We start from the raw sequence: 13,478 nt of genomic DNA on the forward strand, positions 1-13,478 counted from the left end.
TTAAACTAAAAGTCATTCATAGCAAATGTCTCTACTTGCTCTTTGACTGCAGCCCCACACAAAGGAACCAGAATCTGCTTAACTTTACATCTGTCACCACTTTGACTTTTGTGTGGTTGTAAGTGGGCCCTAATTCTGCAACTCACAGTCTGATCCAGTCTCCTGTGCTGGGAGTGGACTGGAGCAGGAGACAACTCATAGTTGTTCCCCTGCCCCAGCAGCTAGCAGGCTTGAATGTTATAAGGTGTGTATTACAGATTTTCCTTTATCTTAAATATCATTGACACCATTACACAGAGTGCAGCCTTATTGATACTGATTATTTTAGAATTCACTAGAAAGTATGATATGGGCTTAATAAAAATTATAACATTCTTAAATACAGTATCTTTTTTTTTATACTAAAATTCCAACTTTATGTGCAGCTCAGGCATTGGTAATTTACAGCCCTACAAAAGAACTGAAGTCTTAGCTTTATCATGTCATAATATAACTGTCATAATTATTTATAATTTCCTTCTCATACTAAATCCATGAGCATTATGCTAACTGAGGTATTCATAGCCTTGTTCCACTGGAACTCATTTATAGTAACTATGAACAGCATAAATAGAATATCTTTGTGGGTTTGCTCTTATTGCAATCACAGCATTGCTGTGGCCATGTAACTTGCCAAACTCCCCTTCTGACTGACTGGGGATTTCTAAAAAACATTGTTGTTAGAGCATTATTACTTTCTTTCCAGAGCCTAGGGAATCACCTAGTGGCAGCAGTAGAAAATTTTCATGAGCTAGTTCATGTTACTAACATTTAAATTATTGAGTTGCATTTATGTAATATATTACTGGCAATCAAATAGAAATGCTAAGATTTTAGCAGGAGTTTGTGGGATAATACAAGATTAATTTTAGCTAAAAGTTACATCAAAGTTACAAGGGAATATTTTCCTATGTTCATAACTAAGGTTGTGAGTCTTTCACGGAGCTCATAGAAGTCACGGATTCTGTGACGTTCCAGGACCTCTGTGACTTCTGAAGCAGCCAGTGAGTCTGACACCAGGGCCGCTGGGGCGGTCCCAGGGCCAGCCGCACCAGCCACTGCTCAGGTGACCTAGGCGCTGCCCCGGAGCAGTGGTCTAGGAATAGTAGCAGCAGCAGGGCCCTGGGCCAAGCAGCAGTGGCAGGGCCCTGGGCCACCCCCTACCATCTGCAGGATCCCGCCCCCCACAGCAGCAGCGGTGGCATGCCAGAGCCTCCCTCCTCCCCTGCCTCCTGAGCAGCAACAGCTGCCGGAGGTCCCTCCCCTGAGCACCTAAGTTTTAGTCGGGGTATTTATATAGTACAAGTCATGGACAGGTCACGGGGCAGGCCATGACTTTTTGTTTACTGCCCATGACCTGTTCATGGCTTTTACTAAAAATACCCATGACTAAATTGTAGCCTTATTCATAACTATTCACAGTAATTTTACCTAAAAGTTATCAGATTTTTCCGTTCTTTTTTTAAGTGAAAGCAGCAACCATAAGACATTATATAACACGCTAAATGGAAAGTTCCAAAATAAAGAAATACAAGTTAGCCCACATAGCAAAGTTAAAAGAATGAATCAAATCACCCACTATCACAGTGGTTCTCAACCAGGGGCCCGGAGCCCCCTGGGGGCCACAAGCAGGTTTCAGGGGTCTGCCAAAATAAACCAGAGAGCAGGATCAGCGTTAGACTCCCTGAGGGTCAGGGTAGAAAGCTCAAGCCCAAGCAGCTCAGCTTTGCAGGGCTCCCTGTGATGTGGGGCCACATACAATTGCCCTGTTTGCTACCCCTTAACACCAGCCCTGGCTGTTAATCTACCGGATACGCAGAAAATCACTTATTGTGGCACAGGTGGGCCACCGAGGTTTTTATAGCATGTTGTGGGGCTTTAGAAAGAAAAAGGTTGAGAACCCTGCACTATCATACATGATAGAAAGGCACTATTGTCTACTGGCTAGATCACAGGCTTAGTTTCTAGTCTCCCTTCTACACAATTCACTATGTGACCTTAGACAAGTCATGTAACCTCTCTAACCTCTATACAGTAGAACCTCAGAGTTATGAACATCTCGGGAATTGAGGTTATTTGTAATTCTACAATGTTCCTAACTCTGAACAAAATGTTATGGTTGTTCTTCCAAACGTTTACAACTGAACATTGACTTAATACAATTTTGAAACTTCTATGCAGAAGAAAAATGCTGCTCTTAATCATCTTAATTTAAATGAAACAAGCACTGAAACAGTTTCCTTACCCAGGGGTGGCAGGTTTGTATAATTCATGGTGGTGCAGAACAGGTTCAAGTCCCCCCCCCCCACACACACACCTGCCTAAGGCTCTGGGAGGGAGTTTGGATGCAGGAGGGGTGTGGGCTCTGGGAGGGAGTTTGGGTGCTGGGTGCAGGCTCCGGACTGAGACAGGGGGTTGGGGTGCAGGAGGGGATGTGGGAAGGGTGTTAGGGTGCTGGATGTGGGCTCTGGGCTGGGACACAGGGCTGGGATATGGGAGGGGATGTGGGGCATGGGGCTCAGTTGAGGATGATGAGTTTGTGGTGCAGCAGGCAGGCTGCCTTGGGGTTGGGGCGGGGAGCCAGAAAGGAGGACTCCCCCAGACCTCTCTCTGCTGGCAGCAGCGAGTTCTGGGGGTGATGGGGGCCCCTCTCCAGCTCCCCCAGCATGACACTCACCCAAGTCCCGCCAGACTGTTGCTCAGAATGTCCAGCCAGGATAAGTCCCCCCTGGAGTCGACTTGGAGTCTCCTGCTGGGGGGTTGCCATGCGCCGCCTCAATCTGCCCCCAGCGTCACTCCCTTGTAGCCTGCTGCAGCAGCGGCTGGTGAGGTAGCACAGCGTGGAACTGCAGGGGGCAACCACCCGCTGCCCAGGGCAGGTAGAGACACTCTGGGGAAGGGGCATGGGGGGGAGGCAGGCAAGGCCGGGGGAGAGACCTGGCCCCAAACATTGACAGAGCTGGGTCCCCTGGGCCCTGAATTTGCTGGAGCCCGGGCAGCATGGGCCCATACTACTCACTGCCCCTGTCCTTACCTTGTCAATTTTTTTTTTAAACTTTCCCTTTATTTTTTAGTAGTTTACATTTAACACACTACTGTACTGTACAGTATTTGCTTTTTTTGGGGGGGGGGTCTCTGCTGCCTGATTGTGTACTTCCTGTTCCAAATGAGGTGTGTGGTTGTCCAGTCAGTTTGTAACTCTGGTGTTTGTAACGCTGAGGTTCTATTGTGCTAGGAAATTTTACTAATGCTGTCCAGTAGGTTGTTCTCAATGGTGCTAGGACTGAACTAAATACTACAATATAACAGATGTGAACATTTTCACTACTTACTGTACGCACACAGTCTATATTAATACCTCCATTAGTGTTAGCACCAGTGCTGTTTGGGAATACTAGGTGAGAAATTTGCTGACTAAGATGCACCCAAAGGGTGCAAATGAACCGTGATTCAGAATTATTTAACTGCAAGTGCACACTGGACCTAGTCGTGTTCAGAACCATTTCTGAAACTTATGGTTGACCTTTATTGAACAGTGTTGGAAATGGTTTGTTTCTGACTATTATTATTGATTAAGGTAGCTCCCAGAGGCCTGAAACAGGATCAGCCCCCGATGTACTAAACCAGAAGTGGGAAAACTATGGCCCATGGGACCCTGAGCTCCTGGCCCGGGAGGCTAGCCCCCGGCCCCTCCCCCGCTGTACTCCCTCCCCCACAGCCTCAGCTTGCCCTGCCACCAGCACAATGCTCTGGGCAGTGGGGCTGCAGAGCCCGGCCTGACCCAGTTCTCTGTGCTGCACAGTGGTATGGCTGGTGCCAGCCGAGCGGCGCGGCTGTACTGCTGCCAGCCACCTGTGCTCCAGACAGCGCGGTAAGAGGGCAGGGAGCAGGGGGGTTGGACAGAGGGCAGGGGAGTTCAGGGTGGTGGTCAGGGGGCGGGGGTGTGGATAGAAGTCGGGGCAGTCAGAGGGTGGGGTACAGGGGTTGAATGGGGGCAGGGGTCCCGGGGGAGCAGTCAGGAATGAGAGGAGAGGTTGGATGGGGCGGCAAGGGGGAAGTCAGGGGCAGGAGTTCTGGGGGCTGTCAGGGGACAGGGAGCGGGGAGTGGATGGGGCAAGAGTCCCAGGGGGGTCATCAGGGAATGGGGGGTTGGATGGGGTAAGAGTCCGGGGGAGTGTCAGAGGGTGAGAAGCGGGAAGGCACTGGATAGGGGGCGGGGCTGGGCCATGCCTGGCTGTATGGGGAGGCACAGCCTCCCATAACTGGCCCTCCATACAATTTCCAAAACCCCATGTGGCCCTCAGGCCAAAAAGTTTGCCTGCCCCTGTACTAAACACTGCACAAACACAGAAAAAGATGTGGTTCCTGCTGCAGAGGGAGATTACACTAGCACAGGGGTTCTCAAACTGGGGGTCGAGACCCCTCAGGGAGTCGTGAGGTCATTATATGGTGGGTCGTGAGCTGTCAATCTCCACCCCAAACCCCGCTTGCCTCCAGCATTTATAATGGTGTTAAATATATTTAAAAGTGTGTTTAATTTTGGGGGGGGGTCGCACTCAGATGCTTGCAATGTGAAAGGGGTCGCCAGTAAAAAAGTTTGAGGCCCTCTGCACTAGCACTTAAACTGTTAACATCATTGCAGCTGCCCTAGCTGCTGATGAATGCAGAGTGTGCCAGTGTAAACAAGGCGTCTATGACTCAGATTCCACATCTGTAAAAGAGAGATAACATTTATCCACCTTTGTAAAGTGCTTTTGAGAAAAGTGCTATACAAATGCAAAGTATTAGGCCTTGTCAACACAGGAAATGTTTTCAGTGTAGCCTAAGGTGTGAATGTAAACAAATATTGTTATAGCTGTACAACACCCTGTGTAGATGCTCTTATTCCAGTGTGTGTGCCTTTTTCAGTTCAGCTCACCCTGACCCTCTGCCCTGAGCCCCCTGCTGCACCCTGCATCCCGACCCCCTGCCCTGAACTCACCGCACCCCTCCTGCACCCCAACCCCCTGCTCTGAGCCCCTGCCACACCCCTCACCCCAACTCCCTGTCCTGAGCCCCCACCACACTGCACACCCTTCCTGCACCCCTTGGGAGCAGGAAGGGGGTGGAGTTGAGGTGGGGATTTCAGGGAAGGGGTTGGAATGGGAGCAGGGAAGGCATGGGAAGAGGCAGGGCAGGTGCGGGGCCTCATAGAAGCGGTAAAGTGGGGGCAGGGCCAAGGGTGGCAGGGTGGGGGTGTCAGTAAATGCAGCCCTCGGGCTAATGTACTAGTCCTCATGTGGCCCTCATGGTCATTTGAGTTTGAGACCCCTGATGTAAAGTATAGTGAAAAGCTGGCACAGCTTTCTTAGTAACTTGTATTGTGGGGGTGTGTTTTTTCCCTCTTGAAATAGGCATTAGAGGAAGGAAAGAGAGACGTAAGGAAAGGAAAGGAACAGGGGCAGCTTCTCGCCTGTCTAGCCAAGACCAGCAGGCTTTGTGGGCACCATGCCAGGCAGCTGATCTCTAGGCAAGAGTCCCACTGAGGTAAGTAGGAGCCCAGCTGCAGGGTCAGCCCTGGTGGGGGGATGGGGGGGGCAGATGTGCACAGTTAGAACAGACGCACCGCTCACTATCCGGCACCAGAACATTTCCACGCTGCCTTTCCCCTGCCCGCCCCACAGAACGCAGCCCTGGCTCGCTGAGCGATCTACCTTCCCATTGGCCACACTGCGTGACGTGTTGCTTCCGAACCTCCCTAATAAACAGCCAGTAACTGCCGTGCCCACTGCTATCGCTGCTGCTTTTTCACTTGCGCCTACAGCCTGCGGGCAGCATCGGAGCCAATCACACCCCACCCGCCTCCCACAACAGCCAATGGAGTTTGAATAATTCCGAACGCACCAATCGAAGGGGCTCGGCGCTGCGGTTTGAGCCCATTGGTCCAACAGAGAGAGCAGGTTCGTGAGTGGCTGCGCTAATGGCCAATCAGCGCTATCCCGGGTTGTGTGTGTAACTGACCGTGCGGAGGTGGTTGTTCGAATCTCAGCGCTGGGGAAGGGAGCGGGGACCCAGCAGCCCCGGGCGCTGCGGTGAGTGTGGGGCGGGGAGGGACAATGGCCCCACTCTCTCGGCTCGGGGTCCGCGCTGGTCCCTTCCCTGGAGCCCTGCCGCGCGCAGCGCTCTGGGGGCCGGGGCTGCGCGCTCCTGCGGGGCAGCGCCTCTGCCTCTGCGCGGAGCAGAACGTGCTGCTAGGAGCCTCATGGTGAGGGGCCCGGGGGGGCAGTCAGGGGACAGGGAGCAGGGTGGATTTGATGGGGGTGGGATCCTGGGGAGGGTGGTTGGGAGGGGTCTGGGGGGGCAGTCGGGGAGCAGGGGGGGTGGATGGGGCATAGGAGTCCCGGGATCTGTTAGGGGGCGGGGGGTGGATAGGGGTTAGGGGACAGGGAGCAACGAGGGTCCGGGGGGGCAGTCACGATGGGGGCTCTGGAGGGGGTAGTCCGGTGACAAGGAGCTGGGGTGTGTGTGGATAAGTCGGGAGTTCTGGGGGTGGCCTGTCAGGAGGCAGGGGTGTGGAGAGGGGTTGGGGCAGGCAGGGAGCAGGGGGGGTTGTATGGGTCGGGAGTTTTGGGGGGGTCCTGTCAGGGGGCAGGGAGCATGGGAGTCCTGGGGGTCTGGTTGGGAGCAGGGGTGTGGTTAAGGGTTGGGGCAGGTAGGGGTTAGGGTCCTAGAGAGGCAGTCAGGGCAAGGAGCAGGGAGGCTTAGATGGGGGTGGGGTCCTGGGGGGCTCTTAGGGGCAGGGGTCCCAGGAGGGGGTAGTCAGGGAACAAGGAGTGGGAGGGTTGGGGATTCTGAGGGGGCGGGAAGGAGGAGGGTGTGGATGGGGACGGGGCTAGGGCAGAGCTCCCTGGGTGCACACCCTAATGAAATGTGCTGTGCACCCCTATCTGACCATGTGGCGGCAGCTTTTCGAACCTCAGTGCTGGGGAGGGGAGCGGAGTCAGGGACCCGGCAGCCCCAGGCGCTGCAGTGACTGTGGGGAGGGGACCCGGGCGCTGCCTCCTGTTGGGGTTTGGAGAGGGACGGGAGTGTCAGGGGAGGTTTGAAGGAGCAGGCACTGGTCCCCATGCAGGCAGCAGGGCTGGGGGGCACTTCAGCCAGCCCTTCTCCTCCTGTCTGGGTCACCCAGTGTGGCTCTGGCTGCCCACCGTGGGCACTGCTGGGTCTCTGGCCCACTCTCCCTAGGCGCTCAGAGGTCACTTCCCACCCCTCCCCCTGTCTCTGGGCTACGGTTTAGGCATCGTCTCTGGAGACAAGGGGCGGGGTGTTTGCCCTAGCATCAGCTAGGCTCTGCCAAGCACCAACTGTGTATAAATCAATCTCCCTGAGCCACCCTCTGCAGCCCTGGCTTCAGCTGCGTGTGTAAGCATGGCCCATAGCGGGCCGCCTGTGCTCCCAGGGAGTGTTCTGCTGGGCAAGCCTGCACAGGGCACTGGCCAGTAGGAGCCGATTTGCAGCAGACACTCCATAGGAAGTGCCAGCAGGTCATTGTTTCTCAAGCCCCCTTGTGTACACTCCTGCTTGAAAAACTGTTTCTTTGTGTGCAGATCTTTGTTTAGCATCTTCAGATGCCTGTTGCACTGTTTTTTCTTGTAACTGCTGTCAACTGTTGTAAGAAAACTTCTTTCTTTGTAGCAAGCGGCGAGCAATTTGGCCTGCTGATAGGATGTTATCATTTTTCCTGCTGCCACCTTGGATGATTTGTCCAAAGTCTTTACAAGTTTGTTTGATTAGGGTCAAGGTGCTGTTTTATTAAATTGTTGAAGATTTTACTTTAGATCGTCATGGAAAGCCTTCCAGAATGTCTAGATGTTCTGGGATAAGACTCACTGGTAGAGCTGAGAACACAGCTAATCTAGGGCTTGTCTTCGCTAGGGTTTTATAACACATGTAACCCCAGCCCTGAGGCATGGTTTAAGACTTCTCTCTGTTGCTTGCTTCTTGGAGTGGCTTCTCACCTCAAGGGTCTTGTGGCCTCTTCTGCCCGCCCCACACCGCAGCTTGGCTGTGACTCCACTCCCACCTCCGCCTCTGGCCGTGGCACCGCTTCTGGCCCCAGACCCGGCCCTCCAGCTGCAGCCCCAGCCTCAGCCCCCTTAACCCTGTACACATCCCCTCTCCCTGCCTCCCCCCCACCCCCAAATCAGAGCTGCAGCTCCACACCTGGCCTCAGCTCTGGGAGGATTGGGGGCAGGGTGTGCAACCGTCAAAAGTTTGGGGACTGCTGCTCTATCCTATAATTTCAGTGTCTTTTTAAAGATTCTGCAAACCTGTATGATCCTCCTCACTGTCTGCTATCTCTGACAGAATCTGGAACCTGCACAGCTCTGCAGTATTGTCATAAGCATTGCAAGCACAGGACGCACAATCTTCCAGTATTTCCAGAGCCATAAGAAGAATTGAATCAGTGTGGAACGTGACTTTCTTGGAGGACAGATTGCTGTGGGGCATAGTGAGAACCAATTTAAAGTGGTTGGTGGTGTTTATGGAACACTGGTTCTGAGGCTGAGAAATGAGCATTAACTGGTGAGATTGCATTGTAATTCAGGTTTGGGATGACTAGCAGTGGCTTCAGAACTTTTGGATGTGCAAGGCCACATTGCTGGATCTATGGGCTGAGCTCATCTCAGCCCTCCAGTGCAGGGAGACCAAAATTAGAGCTGTACTGACAGTGGAGAAATGAGTGGTGATTGTGCTGTGGAAACTTGTAACACTGGATTGTTGTTGGCCAGTGGGAAATCATTTTGGAGTCAGAAAATCCATTGTTGGGGCCCTTGTCATGTAAGTGTACAGGGCCATTATATCATCTCCTTTGCAGGACTATGACTCTTGGCAATGTGCAGGACATAGTGGATAGATTTGCAGCAGTGGGGTTCCCAATCTGTGGTGATAGATGGCACGCATATCCTTGTTTTGACACCATACCACCTTGCCACAGAGTATATCAACCGAAAGGGCTACCTTTGTATGGTTGTGCAAGCATTGATGGGTCATCAGAAATGCGCTACCAACATCAGTGTTGCCTGGTCAGGGAAGATACATGATGCTTGCATTGTTAAGAACACAGGACTGTTGAAAGTTACGATCAGGGACTTTCTTGACTGGCAGATTACTATTGGCAATATTGAAATGTGAGTAGTGATACTGGGGGGGACCCAACCTACCCCTTGCTCCCTTGGCTCATGAAGCCATCCACCTGGACAGCACCCAGGAAAGATTCAGCTACTAGGTCAGCATGTGTAGAATGACAGTTGAATGGGTTTTGGTAGATAGAAGGGGTGCTGGTGGTGTGTAATCACAAGATTGGATCTGTGTGTGGGGTGGGGTGGGGGAGGGGGCGCAATCCTAATGATTTAGCTGACTACTGTGTCTTGCATAATATCCGTGAAGGAAAGAAGGGAAAGTTGCTACTAGGACGGTGGTGGAGTGGCTGACTGAGTTTGAATAACTAGACACGAAGGCTTTTAGCATTCAAAGTGAAGCTGTACGGATCAGGGAGGCTTTCAAAGAGCACTTTAACAGTGGGCCATAGTAATACATTGTGTACTGTGCTCTGCTGTTTTGGAGCCTGTTGGGAATTATGTGGTGCTTGCTGTACATCTATAAATATTACACTCTCCGTGCACGTATTAATTTTTCAGTGCTTGCTGTACATTTATGATTATTACACTGTCACTGATCCTATTAGCTGTCACGCTGTACACTAACAAATAAGCTATTCAGGTGTTCTATGGGTGTGGAGGGGGAGCCTCTCAATGCTGCAACAACAGCAGCTTCAGATAAAACACACAGGTACCATTGTTGATATCAATAGAATCTTAAAGTTATGAACTGACCAGGCAACCACACGCCTCATTTGTAACTGGAAGTTCACGATCAGGCAGCAACAGAGACAAAAATAAAAGGCAAATACAGTACAGTAGTGTGTTAAATGTAAACTACTAAAAATAAAAAGGAAAGCAGCATTTTAATCCCGCATAATAAAATTTCAAAGCTGTATTAGTCAATGTTCAGCTGTAAACTTCTGAAAGAACAACCATAACGTTTTGTTCAGCATTAAACATTTCAGAGTTACGAACGACCTCCATTCCTGAGGTGTTCATACCTCTGAGGTTCTACTGTAATCACAATGGAAAGTTCAAGTTATAATTCAGAACTCCCTTCCCTTGCTCCCCTAAAGTTTTAAACAATTCTTATTTATTGACACTTCTTTAGAGTGCTTGTGCACAGCATCACTCAGTGCAACAGCCATGATGACTACAGCCTACTGGGGTGAGGGAATTGCTCGGTTGCATGAAACTGAGTTTATGGCGATGCTATTGAATACTGGCACCATTTTCTACAGGTGGTAGTGATTTTTAGGTGATCTCACTCCTGAGGATAACAAATAGAGAGCACAGCTGCTGCTGGTGTTCTGAAGCTGCCCGTTTGTTGCTAGCCTGGGTACTGCAATGATGTCTGCCAAAGTTATCACTGACTGGCATGGGAAAGCATGAGGAAGGAAATAAGACTTCCATCCCAAACTTTTGGCAGAGGATTAAAACTTTAACTGAGAAACTCTTCACTGTGCTGTCTCAGGAGGATACAAAGAACTGTCCCTTTGTACATACACAACTAGGTCAACAGAAGACAGCTTACATCAGCCTAACTTTTTAGTGTACACCAGACCCAAGTGTTTGTTTTCATTTGGTAGTACAATAGCTTCTCAACAAAGAAAAATCTATATCTGATTTCCTGGCAATTATTTGTAGTGCTTCATAACTGATACACTTTTTTCTCTCTCAAAATACAGTTCTGCTTGAAGAAACAGGTCATCCTACAGCTGCGTCAATATATGCAGCAGTGGAATGCATGTTTACATTTGAGTGTTTGCCCCATGCTGGCAGAAACAGTGCTTACAAACTCAGCTATTTTGCTTTCTGAAAACTGTAAAACTTGTAAAGAGAAAAGCACAGGAGACTCTAAAATGAAGGTATAATTTTTCTCAGCAGAGAAAGTGAGGCTTTCAGAGTGAACATGTGTGTTAGTGTTTCGCATGCATAGCAACACATCAATGGAAAGATCTTTAACAAACTGTTTTCGTGTGATCATAAAAATAACATAGTAGGAGGCATCTTTCTGAAATGCCTCAAGTGTTGGACCAGTGGAGTAAAAATTATCCCTGTAAGAGATAGAAGTCACTTGCCTTTCTCCAACTTATTTTAATAAGGCTATGTCTACACTAGCATTTTTGTAAGTAAAACTTTGTTGGTCAGGGGTATGAGGAAAACATACCCCTGACCAAGATACGTTTCACCGACAAAAGTGCCGATGTGGACCGCGCTATGTCGGTGGGAGACACTCTCCCACTGACCTAGCTACTACTGCTTATTGGGGGTGTTTTAATTATCCGGACTGGAGAATTCTTTGCTGTCTGCATAGAGCAGCTACATGGGAGATCTTATAAGGTCTCTAGTATAGATATTGCTTATGGAATCAGAATGTCAAATTAGAAGTTATGCTCCAGATAGAAATTGCTAACCATGGTTCAAGAGACCAGAATGTGATCCAACATTGTAACAGTTTCATTGACTAAAATTCTTTCTAGCCCTGTCTTAATTATTATGAAAGTGAGGAGTAATTTTTAAATACATACTCTTTACTGCATTCAACTAATAAAAATCAAAATTTTGAATCCTAAGCCTTTTAAAAATCAGTTGTAGTAATGTTCTCCTTGTGTTTCAGGTTCAGTGATATACACTTTGTATTAAGGAAAAAAGCAGATATAAAATGAGCTGGGTTGTGGAAGAATGGAAAGAAGGCCTTTCCACAAGGGCCCTTCAGAAGATTCAAGAGCTTGAAAGTCAACTAGACAAGCTTAAAAAAGAACGACAGCAAAGACAGTTTCAGCTTGAATCGCTGGAGGCAGCTTTGCAAAAGCAAAAGCAGAAGGTAATAGTCTTAATGCACCATGTAACTTTTAATGCATTTTTGTTCTGCTCGTATCCATTCAGAGTACTGCTGCAAAGATTCCCCTGCCTGCCACTTTGACCACACTCTCGGCACGCCTCCATTCTCTAGTGCAATAAACAAGCTGCTTGTCTTCATTTCCAAGCTCTTTCATGGCCTACCTCATCCTAGGTATCCTTTTTTTTCATTCACTATTGACATGTCAACTCCTGACTCCGATTGGCCCATAACACATCCATTTGTTAAATTTTTCAACAAGCATCTTTGTGCTTTTTCCCATGCTGACTGTGAACTTCTGCTTGGGAGGAGATCCCCATAACCATCTGCAAAATCCCCTCATCTTCTTTCAAAGCCCTCCTTACAACTCTCCTTTGCTGTGATCCCTACAAAAAACTTGACAACAGTTAGGCCAGAGGTCAGCAACCTTTTAGAAGTGGTGTGCTGAGTCTTCATTTATTCACTCTAATTTAAGGTTTCACATGCCACTAATACATTTTAACGTTTTTAGAAGGTCTCTTTTTCTATGTCTATAATATATAACTAAACTATCGTCGTATGTAAAGTAAATAAGGTTTTTAAAATGTTTAAGAAGCTTCCTTTTAAAATTTAAATTAAAATGCAGATCTTATCAGTTTAGTGTGATCCTTGCCCTTGCTTTTCCTTGCTGAGTTTTCCAATGTCTGACACATATTTGGATACTTTAAGCTGCATACAAGCTTCTGAGTGATCAGTTGTTAACTGGTTCCGAGAGGGACAGAGGACAGATTTCATGTGTGAAAATACTTGTTCACACAGGTATGTGGTTCCAAATGCTGAAAGCATTGCAAATGCAATTTTCTTCAAACAGTTACATTTCACTGATAGGGATGTCCAGCAGGTCAGAATAGAGGCCCCATGATCTCTCTTGGTAGCTTCAAGTGCATTCCTCAGATCTGCCCTGTCTGTACCCCTCACTACCCCAGGCTGGGGCCAGTGGGCCACAGCTGGGGGCAGCTGCAGAGCCCTGGGCTGGCGGCTGGGACCCCAGCCTGGTAGCAGAGCTCCCCGGACCGGTGGCCGGGACCCGGAGCCGGCAGCAGGCTGAGCAGGGCTGGCAGACGGAACCTCGGCTGGCAGGGGGCTGGCGGCTGGTACCCCAAGCCAGCAGCAGAGCCCCTGGGACTGGTGGCCAGGACCCGGGCAGTGTGAGTGCCAATGAAAATCAGCTTGCTTGCTGCCTTTGGCACGCGTGCCATAGGTTGCCTACCCCTGAGTTAGGCTGTACTCTCAGTGCACAAGCCGCCTAGCCTAGTGACCAATGTTGTCTCATTGTTTCCTTGTACTGTCCCCTTTTTCCTTGTCTTGTACTTAAATTGTAAGCTCTTTGGGGTAGGGACCGTCTTTTAGTTTTATCTGTGCAGCACCTAAAACCGTGGGGTCCTGGTCCATGATGAGGGCTCCTAGGTATTACG

At 49.5% G+C, this 13,478-nt stretch overlaps 1 protein-coding gene across 1 annotated transcript in view; it reads left to right on the forward strand.

Moving 5' to 3' along the window:
• The first annotated feature begins 10,897 nt into the window (after positions 1-10,897).
• Positions 10,898-13,478, forward strand: part of CENPF (centromere protein F) — a 77,605-nt gene continuing 75,024 nt past the window's right edge. Inside the window, exons 1-2 of the mRNA XM_045011610.1 lie at positions 10,898-11,050; positions 11,803-12,009. Of these exons, the coding sequence (XP_044867545.1) occupies positions 11,848-12,009 (162 nt within the window). The 5' untranslated portion in view covers positions 10,898-11,050; positions 11,803-11,847. The remainder of the gene's footprint in view (positions 11,051-11,802; positions 12,010-13,478) is intronic.

The sequence above is a fragment of the Mauremys mutica genome, chromosome 3, assembly GCF_020497125.1.
Source record: "Mauremys mutica isolate MM-2020 ecotype Southern chromosome 3, ASM2049712v1, whole genome shotgun sequence".
In the NCBI taxonomy this organism is placed as follows: Eukaryota; Metazoa; Chordata; order Testudines; family Geoemydidae; genus Mauremys; species Mauremys mutica.